Genomic DNA, 24,971 nt, shown 5'->3' on the forward strand with positions numbered 1-24,971 from the left:
TGCTCCACTTGACAGAGGTTCTGCCACAACCTTGCTTTCTCATGCATTTATTTGTGCCACCTTCAGAATCGATCATTAATACCAAAAAGGACCTTCTGACTCCTGCATAAGGCTTGATGAAAAGGAAGAAGAGTTTACTACTTCTGTTTGTTTAACAGTATGTGTTTAGGAATCTTCCATAATCAATCTTCCCAAAGCATGCTGATAGTCTGTGACAACTGGGGTAGGCCCACATAGCAGGTCTTCTGACTGTTGATCCAAGATGCAGTGTCAAGAGGACAAAGTGCTGTGAGCTGTGGTTCTCTATACTAACTCAGAATTTTTTTAGCATTAAATTATTATTTGATTCATTTGTTAATAAGTGTGTGTGTGCATGCTTATACTCTGACAGCCTATAGATGCCAACCAGAATGGGGTGTTGGATCATTACGAGCTGGAATTGATGAAGTTGAGAGCTGTCTGATATGTGTGCTGGGAAAAAGAGTGTGGGTCTTTTGGAAGAGCAGAAAGTGAACCCCCTCCCCATTTACATCATCCTCTGAGATGGGCCTGTGGTAAACACAAATCCAGAAAGAGTTCAACTTCTAGTAGTCCAACGAAAAGCAATGTGAGTGGAAATTTTACTTTGTATTTCAACTGTTTATATGACTCAGTTGGCTAACATATGATTCTGAGTAATGGCAGTGAGCTGAAGTCTCGGCACCATGAGGTTGCACCAATAGGATCACCTATTGGTGATCCTCTCCTGTAGAACATTGCTGACCTATTTTTTGTTAGGAGAGCTGAATCTAATGTATTTTCAACAAATGGTATTTTCAGCTTGTGATACACTATCTGGGCATAACTATAATGACAATTTTGAAGTGCTGGTCTCTTTAAAAGCACAAAATTATTATAAGAATATATTTTCATGTTAATCCCAGGTGTGGCATATGAGGCTGCTTTAGATTGTCGACAGCCGCTGACTGATTTGCCTCACATTCTGCTGGGGAGTGATTCGGCCAGCTGCACGTAGTTTCTGCCACTGACTGATTTTTGGAATTCTGGCGGTATTTCAGAGTGTGGATAAATGCTAGGGCCCAGAAAGGTGGGTCGGGTTGTTGGTTGTTTTTGGTTGTTGGTCATAGTCGTAAATATTTAATCTCAGTTAGGAGTTTCTACTCCACCTTGATCATTTAGTTCCCAGATTGTCTTTTGTCTCAAAACGTGTACATTCATAAAAAGCCCTAGACAGCACTAAAGCTGAGCAGATATCTGCACTCTATGTTCTTATGTCTACTTTCCTGCCCATAACCCTGAGATATAACTAGACCTGTTCTGCCTGGGCTGCTCTTACTCCATTGGCCAGGTCTCACGTCCATGTTTTTAATATTCGCCTACTTGATGGCATCTTCTCCTCTCTTCACTTTCTCTTTTTCCTACCTCATGGTCATTTTCTTCAGACCCCAAGCCCAAGACCAGAAACTCCCATCTATTTGAATTCTGCCCAACTATAGGCTGTTATAATCTTTAGTCAACCAATAGTTTTAAATTAAGGAGCAAGGTCGCAGAGCATTACTTGAAGTACAAGAGCCTCTCATCCCAGAGGCAAGCAGAGCCAGGGTTTAGCACTACAATACAGAGCAGCAGACCAAACCTCAACAGTTGTTGGTGTTTATGGTTTGCTAAGTGGTCATGCACAAGGGATGAACAACAATAAGAAGAAGTTAGATATCCTGACCAGGAAGATCAAATCTGCTTCAAGGAACTCAAGGCTCCTAATCAGCAGGAAGGAATCTAATGAGAACATTGACCCCTTTCTGATCCATGGCTTTTTTTCAGGGATTTCTTTCCTCTCCTCACTATCAATTTTTCTCCCTTATCTAGTGTTAGGGGGATGAAAGGTAAAAGAAAAGGGGTGGAGAAGGGTGGATGAAAGAAGAACCCACAAACTAACAGAGGCAGCTCCACATAACTTCTCCTTATGTGGAGGAAAACATGAAATGCTCATTTTCACTCTTCCTGGACTTTCCCTTATCCGTTTCCTCACTATTGTTGCTTGGATTTATCATAATAAAGTCTTTGCTTCAGCATTTTATTTCCTAGGATCTAAGGTTGAGGCACTACTCAACACTAACCATAATGAAATAAATTTTATTAATAACTCATTCCTTTCTCACCAGCTTGTAACTTATCTATGTAGTAATAAGTTATAAAGTAGATTTCTGGGGTTTAGATCCCACTGTAACATAAATAGCATTGTGCAGCAGGGAAGGGTAGAGTTACAGGCCTTTTGTACACAACATTTTCTTCTGGGACAGAGGAATATTCTCTGACCTGCCTCAGACCACAGAATTTCTAAGTGTTCAGCTTTGGAAGCTAGAAGGATAAGAGGTTTGTAAGAATGTTAGTAAAGCATGCTTCTATGTTTTTCTGAATTTCAGAATAATGGCCATGGTGGCTTGGGACTATAATCTCATTACTCTGTAGGGTGAGGCAGGAGGACTGCTCTGAATTTGAAGGCAGTTTGAGCTGAAGAATATGAACCCTGTCTTATAAAACAAATGAAAATAAATCTAAAAACTGAAGAAAAAAAGCAGACACTGAATTGCATTTATTTGTGTTATGATGTTTTAGACTTCTCAAGTTTTAATACTGCTGTCAACATGCATTGATTGGAATTATGATCAGTATATGACACTGATATCTACTGTCATATCTTATGATGCATACATAATGTGATTGTGGTCATTTGAATAGGAATAGCCTCATTGGCTCATATATTTAAAAGCTTGGTTCACTAGGAAGTAGGACTACTTGACAGTGATTAGGAGGTATGGCATTGTTGGAGGAAGTGAGTCACTGGAGGTGAACTTTGAGCTTTCATATACTCAAGCCAGGCACAGTGTCTTACTTTCTTCCTGCTTCCTGCTGGTCTGAATGTAGAGCTCCCAGTCACCTCTTCAGCATCATATCTACCTCCGTACTGCCTGCTTCCTGCCATGATGATGGTGGACTAATCCTCCAGAACTGTACACCAGCACCAGCCAAATATTCTCCTTTATAAGAGTTACGATGTCATGGTGTCTTTTCACAGCAATAAAACTTTGATTAAAATGGTGAGTGATTACAATGTGACCAAATACTATCAGATGTGTGTGTATGTTTGTGTGTGTGTGTGTGTGTGTGTGTGTGTGTGTGTGTGTGAGAGAGAGAGAGAGAGAGAGAGAGAGAGAGAGAAAGATACATTATTAAGACAATGAAAATGAAAAAATTCAGAATGGGTTTGTCAATAAATCACTTAATTTATGAGAATGCATCGAGGCTTTTGTATAAATATAATTTTAACATTTTTATAATGGTTTTATAAGATATGGATAAAAGGATAAACTACTGCATCCAAGTGTTACAAAATTGGAAAATTAAAAATAGTAAACAGATGAAAATACTAAAATTTAAGACAATAAATTCCTTATGCTAAACAAAAGTATTACAGTCTAATAGAAAAGGCAAATATTTAATGTTTCTAGTAACACAGCTTGATTAAGCATTGATGCTGAACATAAAAAATATTTTTAATATTAAAAACCTATATTGAGAGCAACTTTGTAGGGAGTTGACAGATTGCTATTTAAGTTATTTTCTTTAGAGGGATGAGAACAAGGCACTCTTGAGCTGTGTCCACTGCAGCATTTGATATCATAAAACAAACACCCAAATCACAGTGGAGAAGTGTGAGGAAAGGGGACCACTCCTGAATAAATGACCGTGTAAATCAAGGATACGGGCTATCTTAGGAAACAAGCTATACTGGTGGGGCAATATACTTCTAAGCAGTGGAGGCTGCTAAAACATTTCAGAAGGGTCCCTATTTTCATTCTGGCAGTAAAGTCAAGAAGCCAGGAGAAGAGATGAACTCGTAAAGCAGAAAGCAGAAAGGTAGCCCCCTGGTTGCACAGGAATGAATTCATTTTAAAGAAACACTTGTGTTTCTCTTTTGGCTATCGGTATGGATCATAAGAAATAAGAACTTTCCCAGAAATCTCCGCTTGAGAGACTAAATAGTTGCAACCATGGAGCATCCAGAGAAGAACCTTTGTCCCCTGGAAAATAATTTACAATGTTTACACAACCTTGTAGGAGAAATTAGCTTGGAAGACACACATGGAGCCAAGACAGAGGGGAGCAGAAAACCACAGCTTGCCAGACTGCTTAGCTATGTCTATCTCTTGTTATCGTCATCTATTTAAACACTGCCCTCTTGCCGACAGTTTTCAAAGACCCAATGTGGGTTGGACTTAGGGATGCATCTCCTTGTCTCGCTTCCCAATCAAATAAACATTTCTTTTCTGATTTGTACCATTATTTTGTCTCTCCTCCTTTAATTGGCTTGTTGAGGATGGATAGCCAAACCTGGCTTGTTAGGACACAGAATGTTAACCCTAAGTCCAGTAATAGAAGAACAACTCCAGGCTGATCTAAGAATCCATCAGTGATTGCAAGACACAGGCAGGAAAATTTTAAAAGTACTCAAAAGAACACTCAAAACATCTTCAGAATGGGAAATCTATCAAAGAGGTTAATTCCATTGAGGTTCAAATCCTCTTAATCCTTTTAGTTCATGAATATAAGACAGTGAGACATAGGCTCTGGAGGATGCCAAGAACCAGGGCACTTAAAGCTGCTGAGGAAGATCAAGGTCTCTCAGAAAGTGGCCCTAACTGAGATCTGAAGGTCAATTCTGAAGGGCACCTGGTAGTCTGGCTGACACTACATTTCTTGTGACTAAGACTATCTTTTTTTTTTATCTATTCCTATTCAGTTTATTTGTATACTGGTATTGATAACACAGTTATTAGATTATTCAAGAATTCTGATATTAACTTCCATAATACAGTATTGACATTCCCTGCATTGTTCATGTCAGTATTTTTATTGGATTTTTTTATTTACATTTCAAATGCTTTCCCCTTTACTGGTTTTCCATCCATAGCATTATCTTAATAAAGATAAATACTTATGCCTGAGATACTCAACCCTGGATCAGTACAGAGGACAGCTCTCTGTCATCTCAGGAACCCAGATCATCTTGGTCCCCTTGCCCATCTATCAGCCATGTAAATCTACCTTCTTTTCCAAACCAAGGTTTTGTTTTACTGGAAGAAATCAGCTCTCAGTGCCTCTAGAATTTCTGACAAGTACTAACTTCATTTAGTGACTTTTCATTTTTATCTATTCTATAGAAAAGTACAAATTGCCCCAACATTCATATGTTTGCAAGGCACTCATGTTGGAGCAAGCCCTACTGAATGTGAGCACTGAATGCAAATGTCTGAAATATTGAAGGAGGAGAAGGATAAGAATAGCAGAGGAGAAGTGTGACCAATTTTGGACCGTGAAACAGTAATGATATGACCTGGTCTACAGAGCTAATTTTCTTTTCCTTGGCACTCCATTTCACTATTTATTTAGGAATCTTCTGGTGGTTACTTATTAGGGTATTTTAAGGTCTGCTCACATAACACAGCCTTAATTTTCTTTCCTTTTCTCTTTTCTCTCTTTTTCTCTTCTCTTTTCTTTTCTGTTTCTTTTTAATTTTCCTTAGGGAAAGGGATGCCCCACAGAGTAAGAATCTGTATCTTCTGTCAGCTTACCAGTTTCCTTGGACATTTTCTGAGTAACTAAATCTGGAACTGCACCAAGAAGGCACTGTGTGCTCTACGCCTGACACCCCCTACCCATCCTGAAACAGAAATTAATCATCCTTTGAGCATTCCATGATTTTGAAATCAAGCTTAGTCAAAAAAAGAACTTCTTTGAAGCTTACTGCTTTTTTAGAGTGGGACTTAGGGACATAATTTGTAGTCACTTTTACAAAAAAAAAAGAAAGAAAGAAAGAAAGAAAGAGAAAAGAAAGAATGAAAGAAAGAAAGGAAGAAAGAAAGAAAGAAAGAAAAATTAATGAATTAGGTACTTGACTTTTAAATTAGAATCATTCTGATTCTTTCCCATACCTAAACAATTGTAAGTTTGTGCATTACACTAGACCATTAGTGCCTGGATAAGAGACATTTCGTGTGAAGAGCGGCATATGGCAGAGTTGCTCATCCCTTGGTGACTAAGCTTTTCTACTAGCTGTTCTGATATAGTCTGTCTTCTCTTTGAAGAAACAACTTAAGTATTTTATGATCCCTTAGCCCTCAAGCAGTTCAGTTCTGTTAAGTCTGTGCCATGCTTCATCCAAATACAAATGTGACATATCTTAAGACAAAGCTAGCATTCTCCCTCACTATGTGTTGTGTGGAACTACTGGGTAGACATAAACAAATGGCTCATTACATAAAAGGATCTAATCTAAAACTGATAGCCTTTTTCTTCGATTATCATTTTTGCACATACACACACACATACACATACACATACACACACATGAACTTTCTTCTCTCTATATATTACATATAATTTATTATTACACATAACCCATATATGTTATGTATAAATTATTACATATAACCCATGCACATATATGTTGGATATATAAATATGACACACTGCATCCATTTTTATTGTCTCTGTATATGTGGTTTCAGAGCTGACCAGTTGTTTCAGATTTTATTGGGACTACTTACAGAAGTATGGGTATGTGTTGCTTGTTGGAGCAGAAGTGATTCAAAGACATCTCTGTCACTGAAATGCACCCTAGTATAGATGATGGCTCAGGAAAGGTGGAAATTTGAGTGGAATACACAATAGGCAGGTAGCTCAACAAGTTGTGGTATGTTTCCGGCAAGCCAGTCGGTCTGAGTTCATTCTAGCTTAACTCTGCTTCTTCTAGGCAGGCCAGATGGTTTTAGAGTGTATCTCAGCAGTCCTTACTGATTATCTATCCTTGGGAAGAAATTTAGCAAGTACATCTTGTCAATTTCAGTGATTTCCTGAAGACTTAGAGTTTGTCACTTCCTGAATCTTAAAAATCTTCCCTGCAGAACAGGAATGTTTCACCTCTCTGTAGAGCATCTTGAGACTTAAGTAGCTCCCCACCATGATGGAACGCTTTATCTCTGAGAAAATTGCTTTTCAACACAATGCTACCTTTTCTTTCTGTCTCATCTATTATATTTTAGAAGCCATGGCATATGAAGTTTGTCCCTTAAACTTTGGTATCTGTTCAGCTTTCCTTTCATTATGGTATTCTTGGACAAAGAAAGTATACCCTGAAGATTTCTACCAGGAACCAACTTGTGTTCTTGTCTGCATTGGCTCAGTGGATATATATTCAAAGGTTGAACTCTGAGCAGAATAGGGATTTACCTTATATACATTTAGCTTATTCGGTCCATATTATATTCTGAGTAGATACTTATGGCTAGAGATCTATGGCCCCAAGATACAGGAGTATGGTAAGACTGCATGTGTGTGTGTGTGTGTGTGTGTGTGTGTGTGTGTGTGCATGCACGTGGTGTGCTGATATTAAGTGACATTGCCATCTCTTTGTTCTTGGAGGGCCATAATAAACCTTGGTGCTTCTTAGTTAATGGGTCTTTGTTCCCCATTCTGCTTCAAAAGTAGTAATTCTGCATCTCTGGTTTTTCTATCCGTGGAAGCTTGCTTTCTTTGAAGAATTTCAGTAATTTAATCTCTCCCAAACCCTCTTCTAGATGGAGCATAAAGCCTAGAGCTATTTGGCATTGGTCATTGCTAGCAGCAACTTTGAAATTAGTGCTGTCAATCTCTGTGCTAATTGATCAGGAGTAACAAGAAAAGTTGAGGAACATACTTTCTAGTAAACAGCTCTATGCTCATCATAATAGTTGTAAGACTAATATCTTTGTTTTGAAAATAAATTATCTTGCTCTAGGGTTTGTGAATGACATATCCTGAATGTGTGCATGCATGCACATGCCTGTGTGCTCCTGTGTGCACTTGTGTGCATGTGTGTGGGCCTGTGTGTGTTGTGTTGTAGCTGCATGAGTGTTTGCTATGACTTTGATTTTTATTTAGGACATGAAGAAAATAACACAAAGTTACAGTTTTTCATGAGGGTTGAAAGGCATGCAGGATTGAAGTATCAATCACAGTTCTTTTTTTGTTGTTATTGTTTTTTATAATATAGCTACATTGTCTTAAAAAATGCATTTGTTTAAATTTGCATTATTCTGTTAGGCGGGTTTAGATTCTGATGTCATTATTTGAAATTCTCTCCGAGAGCTGTTAAGACTGTTCTTTACACAGCTCTTAAAACATCTGTGCCCATCCTCATCTCTGAATATCTAAATAGTCTTTGCCTATCCGGTCGCTGTGTAATCCATATAATCACTGTGAAAGGTTAGCGGTAAACAGTGACTTGGGATAGTGACAAGTCACTTTGACAAAGTGAGAAATATAGCTTTTAAAGGCCGAAAATATCTTAAAGCAGAATTATAAGGAAGAAGTCATGTGCTTTTTCTTATTGCTTTTTCTTTTTGAGCTATCTCAAGAGATTTGAACTATGTGGCCATATCATTCCAAAATTCTAATAGGTTAGAAGGCTTTGGGGACATTTCCTCTAGTGCCTCATAGCCTTGAGATCCTGATCCCCTTGCTGCTTTCTGCCTTTTGTCAAAGTGAATATGCAGCCCAGGCATTTCACTGACCTCAGAAGTCATCATAAGGCTGAAGAATATTGTGTGAACACTGTTCTTGGAGGAGCCTTCTTCCAAGGAAAGGGTGTCCATCTTCAAGGTTTGATGGCCTAGCCTCCAGCCCTCCTTGTTTCTGGGAGAAATAACAAAAAAACATTCAGGTCTCCCTCCAAGAGTCTCCTAACTGACTTTGTGCATTCCGGTATTTGGCAAATTCAATTTCTTGGATGGATTTTGCTGGTTGAATCTCTCAGTATTTCAATACAAGAAAATCTTTAGGGGAAATCATTATTTTGGTTTGCTCTTTTATGTAATTTTTCTTTTTATGTGTGGATAAAGCTCTCTTTTGTTTGATTAATATGAATTAAATTCTTTTCTGATACAAAAGGCTAGCGTTCTTGGGAGCTTGCGTGAAGAGATGAGCGGGTTCTCTCATCTGTGGACGAAGTATCATGAACAGGAGTGGGCAAAATTTCCATTAAGAAAGACCAGTGATAGAGAGTGTGGTGTAACTCTAGAGCATCAGGAACAAAACTAGACACAATCTGATTCCCTTTGTGTTGAGACCAGAATAGAAGCTGAAGTTTACAAGCCTCCAACATTATTATATACTTGTTATTTTAATGATTTAATATTTAATCAATTAATTTTTCAGCTTTAAAATCTTTTGTAGCCTCATTACTAAACTAGAGATTCTCTGTAGAAATTTTACGTATACAAAATGTTTTGACTTTTTAAAAGCTGACCTTGAAAATATTTCATGCCAGATCTTAAGGTCTATATTATATTTGGATGTTCTACGATCTTTCCATCAAATACCTCTCAAATTAAATGATAGTTCTATCTCATTTTAATAGTGAAAATATACAACTCGATGGAGAAATTACTAACTTGCCTAATTCACACAGCCAGGAACTGAAGGATTTCTACTCTGTCTCTTAGCATCATCATGAGTCTGTGTCAAGATTTTATATATCAGCTGAGCCGTGGTGATACATCCTGTAATCCCAGCACTCAGGAGAAAGAGGCAGGCAGATCTCTGAGGATGATGTCCTCCTGGTCTATTGAGTGAGTTCCAGGATAGCCAGGGATACACAGAGAAATCATATTCCAAAAAAAAAGAGTTAACCAAAAAATAGATACGTGTGTGGTGTGTGGTGTGTGTGTGGGGGGGGGTATACGAGTATGTTTGTATGAGTATTCCTATGACTACAAACATGTAGATGTGCCTTCAAAAGCATGCACTAGCACACATATACACATGCAAGTATGTTCTCACACACATGCACACACAAACACACATTCAACCCTAAAAACAGCATTGTGTAATAATAGACAATTAAGGAACGAAAATGAATGACACTTCCTTTTTAGTGGTGATAGAAAATTTATTCTTGACAGAGGGAATTCAGTGGTGCATGCTATTTTTAAGTGTTTTACATAAAATTGTTTAGGCAAAATATTTTTCCTGGATAATCACAGCAGTGTTTGCTGTTTTGGCCAGTGCTAACATGTTAATTAACTGGGACAGTTGCAGTATATTCTGAGGATATTGCCCTGTCCTTCATCTATGTTACCTGCAACAATTGATGTGAGGCCTTTTGCAGCCATAGAAGCAATCTTGTCATTCATTTCTGTGTCAAGAAGCAGAACTAATCACTTGGTGACATTTTGACACGAGGGTTTATTTAGTGATGTTTGTATTCTGACATTGACTGAATATGTGAGGACATTGAATCAGTAACAACTCCAGCCTCACAGAATGCAAAATTGAATATGTACTTGATTGATAGCTGGAACGACATTGACCTTCATGATGTGCCTTCTGATGGTTCTATACTTCTTTGTTTTTACTAAGATAACCATGAAGAAAATATATATTTTCCACAGATATAATTCTCATACAATTAACACAAAAGTTAATTCATTAGTTGTTAACTTAATCACATTTTATTCCCTTTTCTTATTTTAAGCTTGATACAACGCCAAAAGAAAACAGACGTGTACGTATTATAGAGCATATTATTGGTACTAATATAATACACAATTCACAGGGGTTTTTTTCTAATTTTATGTATGAGTGTTCTATCTGTTTGTATACCTGCGTGCCAGAAGAGGGCATCAGATCATATTACAGATGGTTGTGAGCTACCCTGTGGTTGCTGGGAATTGAACTCAGGACCAATGGAAGAGCAGCCAGTACCCTTAATGCTCTTAACAGCTGAGCTATATCTCCAGCCCTACAATTCAGTTTTAATGAAGATATTTATTTAATAAATCATCTTAGCTCAGTTTGGAGAACAGGTGATTAGTAGAAATGGAGAGAAGGAACAAGATTAACTTTAGAAATTATAAAGTTAGTTATAAATGCTGCCTGTAGATGTTTCTAGAGCTATGACTTTAATTATGGTGTCACAGCATATCAGTTGTGACACCATAATTAGTAGCATATATTCATTTGCTCTGTGAGCAAAATGTATGCAACTTTTATTTTCAGACCAATTTGATCAGAAATTGATACTTATTCAGTTTCAAATTTGTGCTGCTTAAGTTGGAAAAATGACTGCATGATAAGAAAGTGGAAAATCTTACTTTATTTCCACCCAATGTGTAAAATAATATCAGTGACCACTTCTGTGATTTCCAGGGGAATCTAAACCACAATTTGGGTGGACTGCTGGGTAAGCATGAAGGTAAGCAGATCTCTATTGGCATTCAGTGGATTGAACTTGAAACTGGTTTCTTTCTCTAAGTGAAAAACCAACTGATGCCCATTATGGAACTTGCTGGAGAAAAATTAGGATGAAATTATGCCTAAAAGCATGTAAAGTAAAATGATAATCTGGTTTCTAGTAATTGTTTTCATATTTTGCAGTTACTCCTCATTCCACTGTGTCCAATAATCACAGTGAGATATATATATATATATACATACATACATACATATATATCATCTCTATCATATATATGATAGAGATGTAGATACAGATATATACATGTACATGTTTCTGTTATACATATATACATATATATATACAAATATATACATATTTATATATATATATTTATATATATATATATATATATATATATATATATATATATATATATAGAACGTCAACAACAACATAGATAACAAAACCGACCAGAACATATGACCCTTTTGGATCCTCAAGGATGAGCTTCACCACTGGCTTGTAAATTGTCGTTGCAACAATTTAAATTTCTGTGTTTCCTTCCTTCTCCCTCCCATCTTTCTTCCCTTCTTTCCTCTCTTCCTTGATTCTGGAAAAGGTGATACCTAGTAGAAGAAAGAATTATGCAAGCAGAACTTTTACATACTCCTCCGCACACAGCAGAAACATTATTAATGAGTTACTTAAAACATTTATGGGTTTTACAACCAGTAGCGCTGGATTCCCCTATTCATGTTTTATTTATGACTGTGTGGGTGGTAGGATTGGTTTAACCTGTCCTCAGTGCAAAACATATTGTGCTTTGCTTAGGTCCTTTCCACTGAGGGAAGGAACCTTCTGCAACCGGACATTTATGTCCAGCGATGGTGGACTCTAGTGAGTGGTGAAAGAGGAGCCACTAATCCCCACTCAGTTTGGCACTGAAGAGGAGGGCGGTCAGCGCAGGGGCAAAGATGGATGGGGATTCTGCAGGTGAGATTTCCTGGGAAGCTCCTTGCTAATGGGAGTGCACTTCCCAAACAGCAGCTTCACAGTTCCAGCTGTGCTGTCAGTACCAACTGAGAGGCTTTTGAAAAATTCTGAAGCCCGCCAGGGTTACACTCCTACAGAGCTTGATATAAATGATCTGGAATGAAGTCCAAAGGTAATGCTAATGCATAGCTAGAAGCAGTAAACATGCTTATTTGATTATTCTATTTCAGAAAATTGTATTCATGGCGCTCCCTTTCTAACTCAGATTACCTGCCACAAAACCTTTGGCTGCCATTCTTCATACCTTGTCTCCCAGCATCTTTCCTAATTTTCTGCCTTCTCCTCTGTCTCTAACCTTGTACTGCTGTCACACTGATCCATTGTTCTTCCTCTCTGTTTCCTTCATGCAGTTTTCGAGTAGCCCTTAGTATGGGGAAAGGGGGGATGTTAAAGTAGCAGCAATAGGGAATTTCTACTTTCTAGCTATATCTATCAAACCTAAGATCCAAATAGCCCTGGGATGCCCATGGTCACAGGGTCTCAAGTGACTGCACTAAAATGAGACCAAAGTTGTATGTGTATATTCAACATATTTTTGTGAGCTTATGGAAGTACTTCTAGGTATATCTAAGCAGGCTTCTGAAGAAAAAACAGTGACTTCTATTTCTCTTCCCTAGTAGCCAAGGATGTATGCTATCAGCTCTTCCACTCATGGAGTTTCTCCTGTAGCTGGAAGAAACAGCTGTCCCTGCTCTTCAAATTTGATGTATCATCCAGGTCCTCTCAAAAGCAGCTCTTTCAAAGGTGGATGCCAGTTATCAGCAGCTTAGTGGGGTGTAAGGTCCAGGCTCTCCCTGACCAGGGCAGGTTACCTTTGTTCCAGAGCTCCTATTTTTCTTGGTAAAACTGTAACTGATTTATATCATGGCTTAGTTTTCTGCTGAATTATGCTCATCTACCTTGCCTTTTATGGGTTTAGTAATACTTCATCTTTGTTCCTCTATGTTCCAGGCTAAAAAACGTTATAAAGAGAATATGTTTATTTAATTCACAGTTCCGGAGACTTACAGGATTCTATTTTGTGAAATCACTCTGGCTGACACGGTCCCCAGGTTGTACAGGATGTCACATGCCAAGAGACAGGTAATAACACTGACAGCTCTAGATCCTCTGGTTACTCCTTTTTTAAAATAATGTGTTCAATAGGTGTTCTACCTGATGAGTTTAGCTAATCCTAATAATCCCAGTTGACTTTGCCTTTAACAGCATCATTGTCACATTAAGTTTCAACCTTTCGAAATCTCACACTGAAAATGAAGTTTCTTGTGGTGACCCTTCTGGTTCCCATGGTTCTCCACCCCACCCCTCTCTCCTCTGCAGCAGTCCCATAGCTTCACTGATTGCTTGGGATTTTGGAACACTGCATCTGCTCCCTGATAGCAGTTGCTTCATTAAGTCTCTCTGCTGATGATTGTCCTGGCCCCAAACCATTCTGCAGGCAAGACAAACAGTAGATAGAAGGTTTTGTAGCTGTATTGGTGTCCCCATCCCTCCACTTGAGGCTGTTCCTGGTTATAGAAGATGATCTTGTTCAGGCTCAGTGTCCCCAATTACTAGGAGTCATTGCTAAAGTTACTCTAGTAGATTTCCTGGAATTCCCATTGCACTAAGTTTCTATCTTGCTTCTGAAATACACCCAATTCCAGTTATGTCTCCCACTATTTTCTCCCTCAATCACCTGACTCTCCTCTCCCAAATCCACCTGTCTCCAGTCCACCAGCAAAATATATCCTGTTTCCTCTTCCCAGGGAGTTCCTTGTGTCCAGTCTTAGGTCTTCCTTCTTACTTAGCCTCCTGGTTCTGTGGATTGTATTATGATTACCTTTTAATTTACCATAAAATAAACTGACCAGAAATCATGAAAGCTTACAGAGATCAGGAAGCCTACAGGGGTCTGAGCAAGTCCTCTGTATTATATGTTATGAGTCAGTAGCTTAGTCTTCACATGTGGTTCCCAATGGTACTAGTGGAGGCTGTCTCTTACTCTTTTGGCTGCTTTTGGAATAGTTTTCCTTCTACTTGGTCGCCACATCCAGCCTTGATTGATTGATAGGATGGGCCTGGTATAATTTGTAGCTCATGAAATCATGTTTGGTTGACATCCCTGGAAGGTCTGCTCTTGTCTGAGAAGAGGTGGAAAAGCAGGATCTCGGGGGAAGGATGAAGATGGAGGAGAGAGTGGAGGAGGGGAGAGGAAACTACATCAGGATGAAATGCCTGAGAAAATAATAAAAATTAAAAAATAAATGTTGACTAAGTTGAAAGAGTGACAGAGAAGAAGAAGGAGGATGAGGAAGAGGAGGAGGAAGGGGAGGAGGAGGAGGAGGAGGAGGAGGAGGAGGAAGAAGAAGAAGAAGAAGAAGAAGAAGAAGAAGAAGAAGAAGAAGAAGAAGAAGAAGAAGAAGAAGAAGAAGAAGAAGAAGAAGAAGAAGAAGAGGAGAAGAAGAGGGGGAGGAGGAGGAGGAAGAGGAGGAGGAGGAAGAAGAGGAAAAAGAGAGAGGCGGTGGGGGGGGGACAAACAGAGAGACAGAGAGAGAATACAATTTTAACACAGGCCACCTGGAGACACATTCACAGCACAATCAAGTCAGAACATGGATTCGGCATAAGAGGAAGTTCTTCCTCCTCCTGTCCCTTTCCTTTCATCTTCCATGGCCATACCTCCTAAGAAAACACTTGTCCTAACTTTCAATATTTTATTTCTAAACTGTACTGATACAATCTGTCACCACCTTTAGAACATTTCATATTACAAGCTAAATATAATTTTAAATTATTGGGTGATGATTTCTAATTTCTATACATATTAACACAACATCAATCACTTTCAAACTACTTTGTGTTTTCCATATTTTTATGTTAATAAGCATCTATGTTGTAATATATTTGCTTCTTGTCTTGGTTTTTTTTGGATATATTTTTATTTACACTTCAAATGTTATTCCTGTTCCTGGGTTCCTGTCCATGAACTCCCTATCTTAACCCACCTGCCTCTTCTTTTATGAGGGTGTTCTCCCACCTACCAATCCCTCCTCACCTTCCTACCCTGACATTTCCCTATACTGAGCATCAAGCTTGGCAAAGCCAAGGGCTTCTCCTCCAACTGATGACCAACAAGACCATCCTCTGCTACATATGCAGCTGGAGACATGGGTCTGTCCATGTGTACTCTTTGAATGGTGGTTTAGTCTCTGGGAGCTCTGGTTGTTTGATATTGTTGTTCTTATGAGGTTGCAAGACCCTTCAGTTCCTTCAATCCTTTCTCTAACTCCTCCATTGGGGACCCCATTCTCAGTTCAATGGTTGGCTGTGAGCATCCACCTCTGTATTTGTTAGGCTCTGGCAGATCTCTCAGGAGACAGCTGTATCAGGCTCCTGTCAGCATGCACTTCTTGGCATCAGCACTATTGTCTGGGTTTGGTGGCTGTATGTATATGGGCTAGATCCCCAGGTGGGCAGGCTCTGAATGGCCATTCCTTCAGTCTCTGCTCCAAGCTTTGTCTCTGTATCTCCTCTTGTGTATATTTTTGTTCCCCCTTCTGCGAAGGACCGAAGCATCTGCACTTTGATTGTCCTTCTTCTTGAGCTCCATATGGTCTGTGTATTATATCTTGGGTAATCCCAGCTTTTGGCCTAATTCTCATGATGCTGCACTAAGTTACCGGACAAAAGAAATTTTTGAGGGTGAGGATGGCCTTATCTGGCATCAATGGGAGGGGAGCTCCTTGGTCCTATGGGGGTCTGATGATCCAGAGTAGGAGAATGCTAGGGTACTGAGTCAGGAGTCGGTGGGTGGGGGAATACCTTATAGAGACAGGGGGAAGTAGAAGGGGGTAAGAAGCTTGTGGAGGGGAAACTTGGAGGGGGGATAACATTTAAAATGTAAATAACTAAAATAACCAATAAAAACTAGTGTTTCCTTACATGAAAAGTTCCTCAGGGGAATTTGTTCTGATTGGTAATAAAGTAATCCTTTTTATTTAACAGTTGCTACATACACAGTGCATTGCTATTGTTATAGAGACTACTGATAATATATTCTGGTGGTCTGATGAGTTCTTCATTTCCCACCTGTACAACTTTAGCCTAATGATAGAAACATAGCAAACATACTTTTATTGTCTGGCATATCAAAGTAAGCATAATCTTTATACATATTTTTGTATCTGTAACTCCATTGGTATTCTTAGGGGAAACGTTGAAATACTGACATTGGTAGGGATAATTTTATTTTCTCTATATCATCTCAATACCTTTACACCTAATAGAACAAATGTTTACCTTATTAAGCAGACCGAGTTCCAGAAGACTCTTAAAAAGTCTTTTTTCTTTTACAGACCAGAATACTCCATGGCGCAGCCCTGTGGTAAAAAGAAGGTTTTGTGAGGAAAGCCTTGCTAATAAATGGCCTCCTAGTGACAATGGGTTATTACCTTTTTCTGAACCCTTAGGCAGAGACCAGGTTGGAGCCAAGATTAAAGGCTTCCTGAGTCATCTGCCATGGTCTGGCAAGGCCTCTGTTCTTGTCTGTGCAATCAAATCTCAAACTGATTTCTCTTTTTGGTTTTCTTCTTCTTTTTTTGGCAAGGGAGAAAATAACTTCTGTATTTTTTTTAGGAGAGTGAGAAAAGGAATATCATTCTTTTTCTCAAAATTGCATACAGAATTTCAAAAAGTGACCTCTTCCCAGATGTAGCAAAACCTCTGTTGGCAACGGGAGCATGTAGCCGTTTGAAGGATGAAAGCTTTAGAACTCCAGCCTTGCCACTCCTTCATTGTTCCTTTGGAGAAATGAGAAGAAAATCACTTACAAATAATATCAACCAATTTTTCTATTGGAGAAATTAATAATTCTAGCAAGCCAGCAAGCCCGCCCTCAGTCACATGGTGCATCACACAGTCACAATCCATGAATGAGGAGGCCCACTCCAGGTACACTGGGATGCTCAAAGCTTTGCTTTTGTCACAGTTGACCGATTAAGTCATTTTTAGAATTTGGTCTTCTCAGGGGCAGAGGTTTCATCTTTTATATTAGGTATGTTCTTTTCCTCACACTGTTCGGTTACATAATAGGATAAGTGCATGTTCAAAGTCATGCTTTTTTAGTATAAAATACAAAATCACATCCTTCATTTTGAAGTACCAGTTATTCGTGATATTACTTATTTTGGACACAGCAAATAAGACATTGCCAAAAGTAGTCTCTAGGCAGAATAAATATGTAGCCTGGCCTTATCTGAGTCTGTTGTTAAATATAGCTTTGTTCTCTTTCCCTCTGAACTCCAGGTTAGTTTGCTTGTGATCTACCACCTTATCTTGAAACACTAGACTCCACATGTTTATGTGTTCTGCAAAAATTTCCCCAGACTTTTATAGCTGTTGTGGTCTGGTTTGAAATTCTGTGCCTTTTCCACATTTTGACCCAGTCTGTCCGTAGAGTTTGCCCTCAGTTCATCCAATACCATCGGATTCAGTAGCCTTCTGTCATCTGTTCTCCACACATTCGCCTGGCCTCAGCACTGTGGGGGCTGGCTGCCCTCCAGAATCTCATCCTGGAAGCAGCTGTCCTCACAAGGAGAGAGGAGCTTCGTTCGTCTGTAAATATTTTCAAGGAGCGGGACTCAATGTCACAAAGAGGTCAAGGCTTCAGTCATGTGGGAAGTGTGACCTGATGGCATATGAAAAAACGATTGAACTTAGCAGGCAGTGCTGTGTCTCTAAAGGGACAGAGACCTAAAGCCAGCCAGTTGTGTATTAGATGTCCTGCCCCACTGTCTTTCTAGCTAGGCAGTACAAATTCAACCTTATGGTACAGGTAATGTTGACTGGAGCATTTCAATGACCTCCTTGTAAAGCTTGGCTCTTTAGAGCTCTCTTAAGTACTTCACATATACAAGGTTAGGGTGTTCCCCTGAAGTCAAAAAAACATCGAAAAACTAGCAGGTACCTGCTCAGAGAGCTAGCCTTCTAGTTGGACAATTTGGTGAATTGTAGTCTCTACACGGGCTGGAGTATTAAACATGTATGTCATAATGAAAGTCAGAGGAAATGGGCACACAAGGAAAGGATGGGTTATTGTCCGTTGGTGGGTTCAGTGTTATGTAAGAAGTGGCCATTGACATGAAATATGGAAAGATTCTTTTACCCTCTTGAATGCTAGTGCCTGAGATTTGCATTTCCTAGGAAGAGGATAATGCGATGAGAAATTAGGTGAGTTATTTGAAGGTGAGTTAATACAATTAGCCTGAAGCATCATTGCTAACAGTCAGAGCTGAACAGAGAAGAGCTGACGGGGATGCACAAAAGAATTCGATAGGCTCTGCTAGACTATTTTGCACACCTATCAATGTTCACATCCATGAGAAACAAAGGGTATGGAGAAGCATGTCCAAAGGACTGGGTTAGGAGTAGTGAACAACTCTTCTAACCCTGCCTGCAGAAGATGGATGGACTGCAAAGGTCCCGAGGACACACTACTAGAGATTTCAGTCTCTAGGTTCTCTGTGTGCCATTCAATGAATCATTTCCTGTTTCTACCCATAGTGTGCTCATTCTTGACCAAGTCTTCTTAAACTTTCAAACTTGGACACTAAGTTGAAAGCATATAAAATATATAAACAAATCAAACATGATGAATAGTAAAAGATGATTTATTTTAAAATAACTTTTGTTTGTTTAAATGTTTACTATTTATAGAAGACAATAACAAGACTGGTAAAAGGCTAGTATATTCATATACTATTACAACTTTTTACTTTATTTTTATGAAAGGAAGTATATCATGGATGAATATTTGATATCACAGCATGTGAAGCAAATTCAAGATTTTTAGTTGATCGATATTTTGACTTAATAATTGTTTGTGTTTGAATGACCCTTTGTACATGCAGTGAAATGGCAGAAGTAAAAATGTTTCACGCTATTGCAGAAATGGTTCGAAACTGCTTGATTCCCAGGCAAAAATTCATACAATGATTGTCAAAATTAAATTCAAAACAGTAATTCACATAAAAAATTAAAATCAATCATTCCAAAACAATACAATAAGAACAGATTTGACTTTGATACTCATTGAAGAATCATGGTAGGAAGATATTAAAAGACTTTGTTTTCTGTTTTTAAATCACCATGTTTCTGTAAGAGCCTCACTATGTAGGCATGGATGGCTTGTGGTTCGTTTCAAATTCACAGAAGTCTGATTGCCTCTGTTTACCAGGTCATGGGATGAAAGTCACATTCCAACATGCTTGGCTGATTTAGGTCCTTGGCAGGTGTCATTTCAAACATATTGAGTAAGGGTCCAAAAGACTGATAGAATAAAAATTCTTAATGTAACAATACATACTCTCTTTTAAACGTCAATGTTCTTTCCTATCATTTCAAGTAAGGGAGGCCATTTAGTGATAATTACATTCTGAGTTACCTAGTTTTAGTGAATTGGTGGGTAGTTGCTAATGATTTAAGACTGGTGTGTGTAATAATAGAAGAAATACTGTTTGCTAAGTATGAGGCAAGTGCTGTTCTAGGAATGAGAGACAAAGCAAAAGCGAAAGTAGAGGAAACAATGTGGACGGGACTTTCACCCTGGTGGAACCTGTTTTATCTGATTGGCACCAGAAGGCAAAGAACATTGACCAAAAGAAAATAGCAGCGAGAAAACTTTCTCAAGAGGAAGGAACCTGGCTGATGAGACGAGGTGGGCCTGAAAGGCCAATGAAGGTTTCCCTAGACAGAACACCCTTAAATGGGGAGCCATTTAACAAGCTTAGGGAGACAAGAATACTACAGGGAGAGAAAGAAGACCCTGGAATGGCCCAGGGATCTGCTTTTGTCTTCATGTGTTTTAGTAACGGAAAACAGCAGCCTGCTAAGGGCATAGTGGACAGTGGAGGAGAAGCAGAAATGACATAAGAAGGTATGCTAGTTCACAGCATGGCGACAACTTAAGGAACTCATTCATAATCTCCTCTTGGCTCTGCTAAAACGTTGCAGCCCAGTATATCCTCCAGAGGAGAAATGATTAAATAATAAAATAAATAATAGAAATAACATTACTTTTCTCTTTTCTTTTTTAGTTTTTAATACCGTCATTGAGCAAATATAAAGCTATCATTTTTATTTTTATTGAAGGAGAAAATTCAGGCTCCCCCATTTTTCTCTTGCTCAAGGTCACACAGCTTGTACATGATAGGGTTATGTCTAAATAAGGGCTTAGGATTCCCGGACCAGAGTGTCACTGGCTATTTCATCTCCAGAGAATACATTGCTGTCCTCCTACCAGAGCCCCTGTAGGAGAAGCTGTAATGGGAGCTAAATGTTCTACAAGTCCTCTGCTTTGGGGTGCATGAAGGTTCGTCTTAGGGCAGAGGAACAGTGTCTACCCAGGGAGAAATGATCTAATGATTGCGTTTTCCTTTTGTTTCCCACTCTAACAGCCAACCTTTGCTTTGAGAGCAAGAGTTGATGACTTTCTACCAACTTTGTGTATCAGGGCTGAATGGGATATGGCATAAGACTCCATGACATTTTAAAACGAGCATGAAATGTGGTAAATAGGCTGGCATTTACTCAAGGGCTCTGTATCAGCTGTTTCTGCACTTTGCCCCCTCCATTAAGTTAACTGCCAGGCTGAGGCCATTAAAATATGGCACTTTCCTTCAATTACAGCCAAACAGTAACTGTAGATATTCTAAGCCTTTCTCGCAGAATCATTTTCAGAGAGGATTTGGAGTTTCCCCTTATTGAGGCCCTTCTCGGTGTGCCTGTGTGCCCCTTGTCAGGTCCCTCCGGTTTTGAATTTTTTGGTTCTGAATCTGCCTATCTGAAAGCCGAATCTCTGTTGGCGATGCATCCCCAAATCCTAGTATTCGATTCGCTTAAGAGAAAGCCCTAGAAATAGAGACATATTGTACTCCTCGCAGAAAGCAGCATTTGTTGCTTTCTGGGGGCTTTCTGATTGATGCAGGGGGGCGAGGAAGAGTTGGCTGCCTTTTGGGAGCAGATTTAAAGCTGCTTCTCATTGGAGGGGCTCGCATTCTCTAAGCTGCCAGACACTGCAGGCTCAACCCAGGCGCGGAGGTGCAATTCAGGCTGGTAGAGCAGCGGGGGAAGGCAAGGACAGGCGGGGCTAGTGTGGCTCTGCAGCTGATGACACGCACCAGCACACACACCTCATTCCCGTTGCTTCTGCTTGAGCCTTACATCCTCCATCCACCCGGGACAAGCAAAGGGCGGACATGGAATAGGTGATTGAGGGAAGGAAGAATCAAATGTTTCTATTGAGAGGCACGGGAAAAGCTGGAGCAAAGCCTGTGTTTAACCTGAAAGTCTGACCTCGGTTCAGCAGTCGCACTGTCGCTTGGAAAGAGGGCATCGCGCGCTAAGGAACCCGGGAGTCAGGCGTCCGAGTCAGTCTATGCTTGGAGCATCAAGGGTTTCTGGCTGAGGCTGTGTAGTGTCCCCAGGGAGGCACGGAGCTTGACACACCTGCATTGGTTCTCGTCTTGGAACACCAAGAAAAGTAGAAAGGGGTCAGGCAACCCTGAGCGCAGGGTGCTTGGCCAGGCTGCCTGTGCTGTTTGCAGAGCCTCCGCCTGTCCTCTGTCACTGGGTGAGTGCCCGGGTTTCCAGCGCTCCGTGGAAAGCAGGGGTGGCTTGACGCCCCCCCCACCCCAACCCCGAGAGTCCACCCGAAGGCCCGGGTGGCACGCGTGGAAACTCGGTCGCCCGCGCACCGCAGGAGTACAGGTCTCTGGAGTCCCGGGCGGGGGATTCGGAGCCAGTAGAGCGTGGGTAGGGGGCGTTGCACCACTGCCCAGCCGACATGCCTCTGGGCGGGATTTTGGCTAAAAGATAGGAGGCGGGAGTGACAAGGGACCCAGGAGCACTCCCGGGGGGCGGGTGATCAGGGTGCAGTTGGGAGGGGGGAGGGTCTGGATTTAGCAGGTAGAGCAGTTTAGAAGCTTGGGGAGTTAGAGGGTGGGGTGGGACTTGCTTGTCAAACTCATTAATTTTCAGCAACCAGTTCAGGGGTGCTGCAAGACAGTCGAGGGGTGGGGTGCTGTCGAAAGGTAAGAGGTGACCCGGGATGCCAGTGGTGGTGGCAAAAAGAGAAGCCTCAAAGAGCTCAGAGGCAAAATTGCACTTGGGTTCTTGCCCCTTGCATCACTCTTGCCTTGAGTGTGGGAGAACACTTCTGTTTTAACACGCTCCGGGGAAAGAAAGCCTCTGTCCCAGGGGAGGAAAGGCATCAGACGGGGCAGAGACTGCTGCTACCTGCAGGGTGCTCCCCACCCCCCACCCCCAACCCAGGCGCCTGCTTTCGTCCCCTCCCCTCCTGCTTTCGTCCCCTGCCCCCACCTCCTTATTGGTGCTGGTTTGCAGCGCTTGGCTCCTGCGCCTCCGCTTCGTGTTTGAATCTGGATCTCCCCTCCGTATTATGTCTGCACTCCGAAGGAAATTTGGGGACGATTACCAGGTAGTGACCACTTCGTCCAGCGGTTCGGGCTTGCAGCCCCAGGGGCCAGGACAGGGCCCACAGCAGCAGCTTGTACCCAAGAAGAAACGGCAGCGGTTCGTGGACAAGAACGGTCGGTGCAATGTGCAGCACGGCAACCTGGGCAGCGAGACCAGTCGCTACCTTTCCGACCTCTTCACTACCCTGGTGGATCTCAAGTGGCGTTGGAACCTCTTTATCTTCATCCTCACCTACACCGTGGCCTGGCTCTTCATGGCGTCCATGTGGTGGGTGATCGCTTATACCCGGGGCGACCTGAACAAAGCCCATGTCGGCAACTACACTCCCTGTGTGGCCAATGTCTATAACTTCCCCTCTGCCTTCCTTTTCTTCATCGAGACCGAGGCCACCATCGGCTATGGCTACCGCTACATCACCGACAAGTGCCCCGAGGGCATCATCCTTTTCCTTTTCCAGTCCATCCTTGGCTCCATCGTGGACGCTTTCCTCATCGGCTGCATGTTCATCAAGATGTCCCAGCCCAAAAAGCGCGCCGAGACCCTCATGTTTAGCGAGCATGCGGTTATTTCCATGAGGGACGGAAAACTCACTCTCATGTTCCGGGTGGGCAACCTGCGCAACAGCCACATGGTCTCCGCGCAGATCCGCTGCAAGCTGCTCAAAGTAAGTGCAGCCCTCCCCTTCCTCATCAAGCAGATGCCACCCAGAAACCCAAAGATTCAATCCCCTGGGATCCACTCTGCTCCCTCCAGGGGTTTTTCCCTCCAGGGTTTTCCTTCTACCACAGGTAAACTTCTTTGGAGGAGGGGGGTGCGGGTGCGGAGAGGGGTAAAAAGAGCCGAAAATTGAGCAGAGGGCATAGTTTCTAGTTCTGTTTTTGCCCCTGTTCCTGTGCTCTTGTTTACAGTCCTCACCTCAGATGTGCTGTAGCACACCATAATGGTGATAAGGAGTGCTGTGGGCCCCTGCCCTCTCACTACTGTTTATCCTCAGAGCGCTTTTAGTTTGTTGCCAATTCAATTCTCTTCTAAACACGAGGCACTAACACTTCTTATGTGAAGAATTAGATGTTGGAAGTTGCCTCAACTTTAGTTTGGGCTTAGTCTTTAGAGTACCCCCTTCCAATAATACTGCCAGGTGGATTACTCTTCAGGACACAATTAAGTTTAACTGTGATCACCTTTTAAACAAACGTAACAGATCCAGGCAGCTCTTAGTAAAGAAGAAGACTCCATATATGTTTCTTTAAAAATTATTATTTTTCTGCTAAATATTTTCCTAGAGATGTATTCTGTGAAAGCTTGAGTGCTTTTCCTGTAGAGTCTCTTGTTAATTTTATTCTTAATTGCCTGTTTCTATGAAGACTTTGTCAATTATAGATTTCACTTGAAGCTTTTCAGCATCTATTAAAGAAGATTGCTTCCGCACACCAGTGCTGTAAATGCTAAAACAAATTGCTCATAGGGTAGTTATTAAGGTAAGGTCCTTGTAGCCCTTAGAAAGCAGCACCACGAACAACAAGAGTCCTTTATTTATTTACCAAGTAGAATCTGGGAAGGAGGGATTAAAGTCTAGTTCTCTTTGCAGGTCTACAGGTGTCACCAATTCCTCCTCCTCTTCTTCTTCTTCTTCTTCTTCTTCTTCTTCTTCTTCTTCTTCTTCTTCTTCTTCTTCTTCTTCTTCTTCTTCTTCTTCTTCTTCTTCTCTCCTTCTGCTCCTTCTTCTCCTCCTTCTTCCTCCTCCTCCTCCTCCTCTCCTCCTCCTCCTCCTCCTTCTCTTACTCTTCCAGGGATTTTTCAGAGTGGTTTTTAAATGTTCAGAAATTGAAAAAGGATAACCACAAATTAATAGTTTATTATTGAACAAGATTAGTCTGAGATTATATAAGGAAGGATAGTCAGGTACCTAGGGGTAATAAAACTTAGAGGTAATAAAATGTCTGATACTCGAGTTGAGGAAAAATTTTGCCGTTGAAATTTCAACTTGCACCAGTCGACAATAGTCTTTTATCCAACCCCGATTTGTTATGCAATTAAAAGTATTCTCCCTAGATTAAAGGAATGTTTTGCTCCTCTGTCACTTTCATTAGCACTTATAAGACCTCATCCTAATTATTCTTGACCAAGTTGGCCAGTGCAGTGCTTGAATCAAAGCAGTTCAGTTGCC

The 24,971-nt window shown here is 40.8% G+C and overlaps 1 protein-coding gene across 2 annotated transcripts in view; it reads left to right on the forward strand.

Moving 5' to 3' along the window:
• The first annotated feature begins 21,503 nt into the window (after window positions 1–21,503).
• Kcnj3 (potassium inwardly-rectifying channel, subfamily J, member 3) overlaps window positions 21,504–24,971 on the forward strand; it is a 163,478-nt gene continuing 160,010 nt past the window's right edge. The window contains exon 1 of one of the 2 annotated variants that reach the window (XM_087653998.1): window positions 21,504–23,468. In XM_087653998.1, the coding sequence (XP_087510124.1) occupies window positions 22,767–23,468 (702 nt within the window). In that variant the 5' untranslated portion in view covers window positions 21,504–22,766. 2 annotated transcript variants of the gene reach the window in all.

Source organism: Rattus norvegicus, chromosome 3, assembly GCF_021556685.1.
Source record: "Rattus norvegicus strain SHRSP/BbbUtx chromosome 3, alternate assembly SHRSP_T2T, whole genome shotgun sequence".
Classification (NCBI taxonomy): domain Eukaryota; kingdom Metazoa; phylum Chordata; class Mammalia; order Rodentia; family Muridae; genus Rattus; species Rattus norvegicus.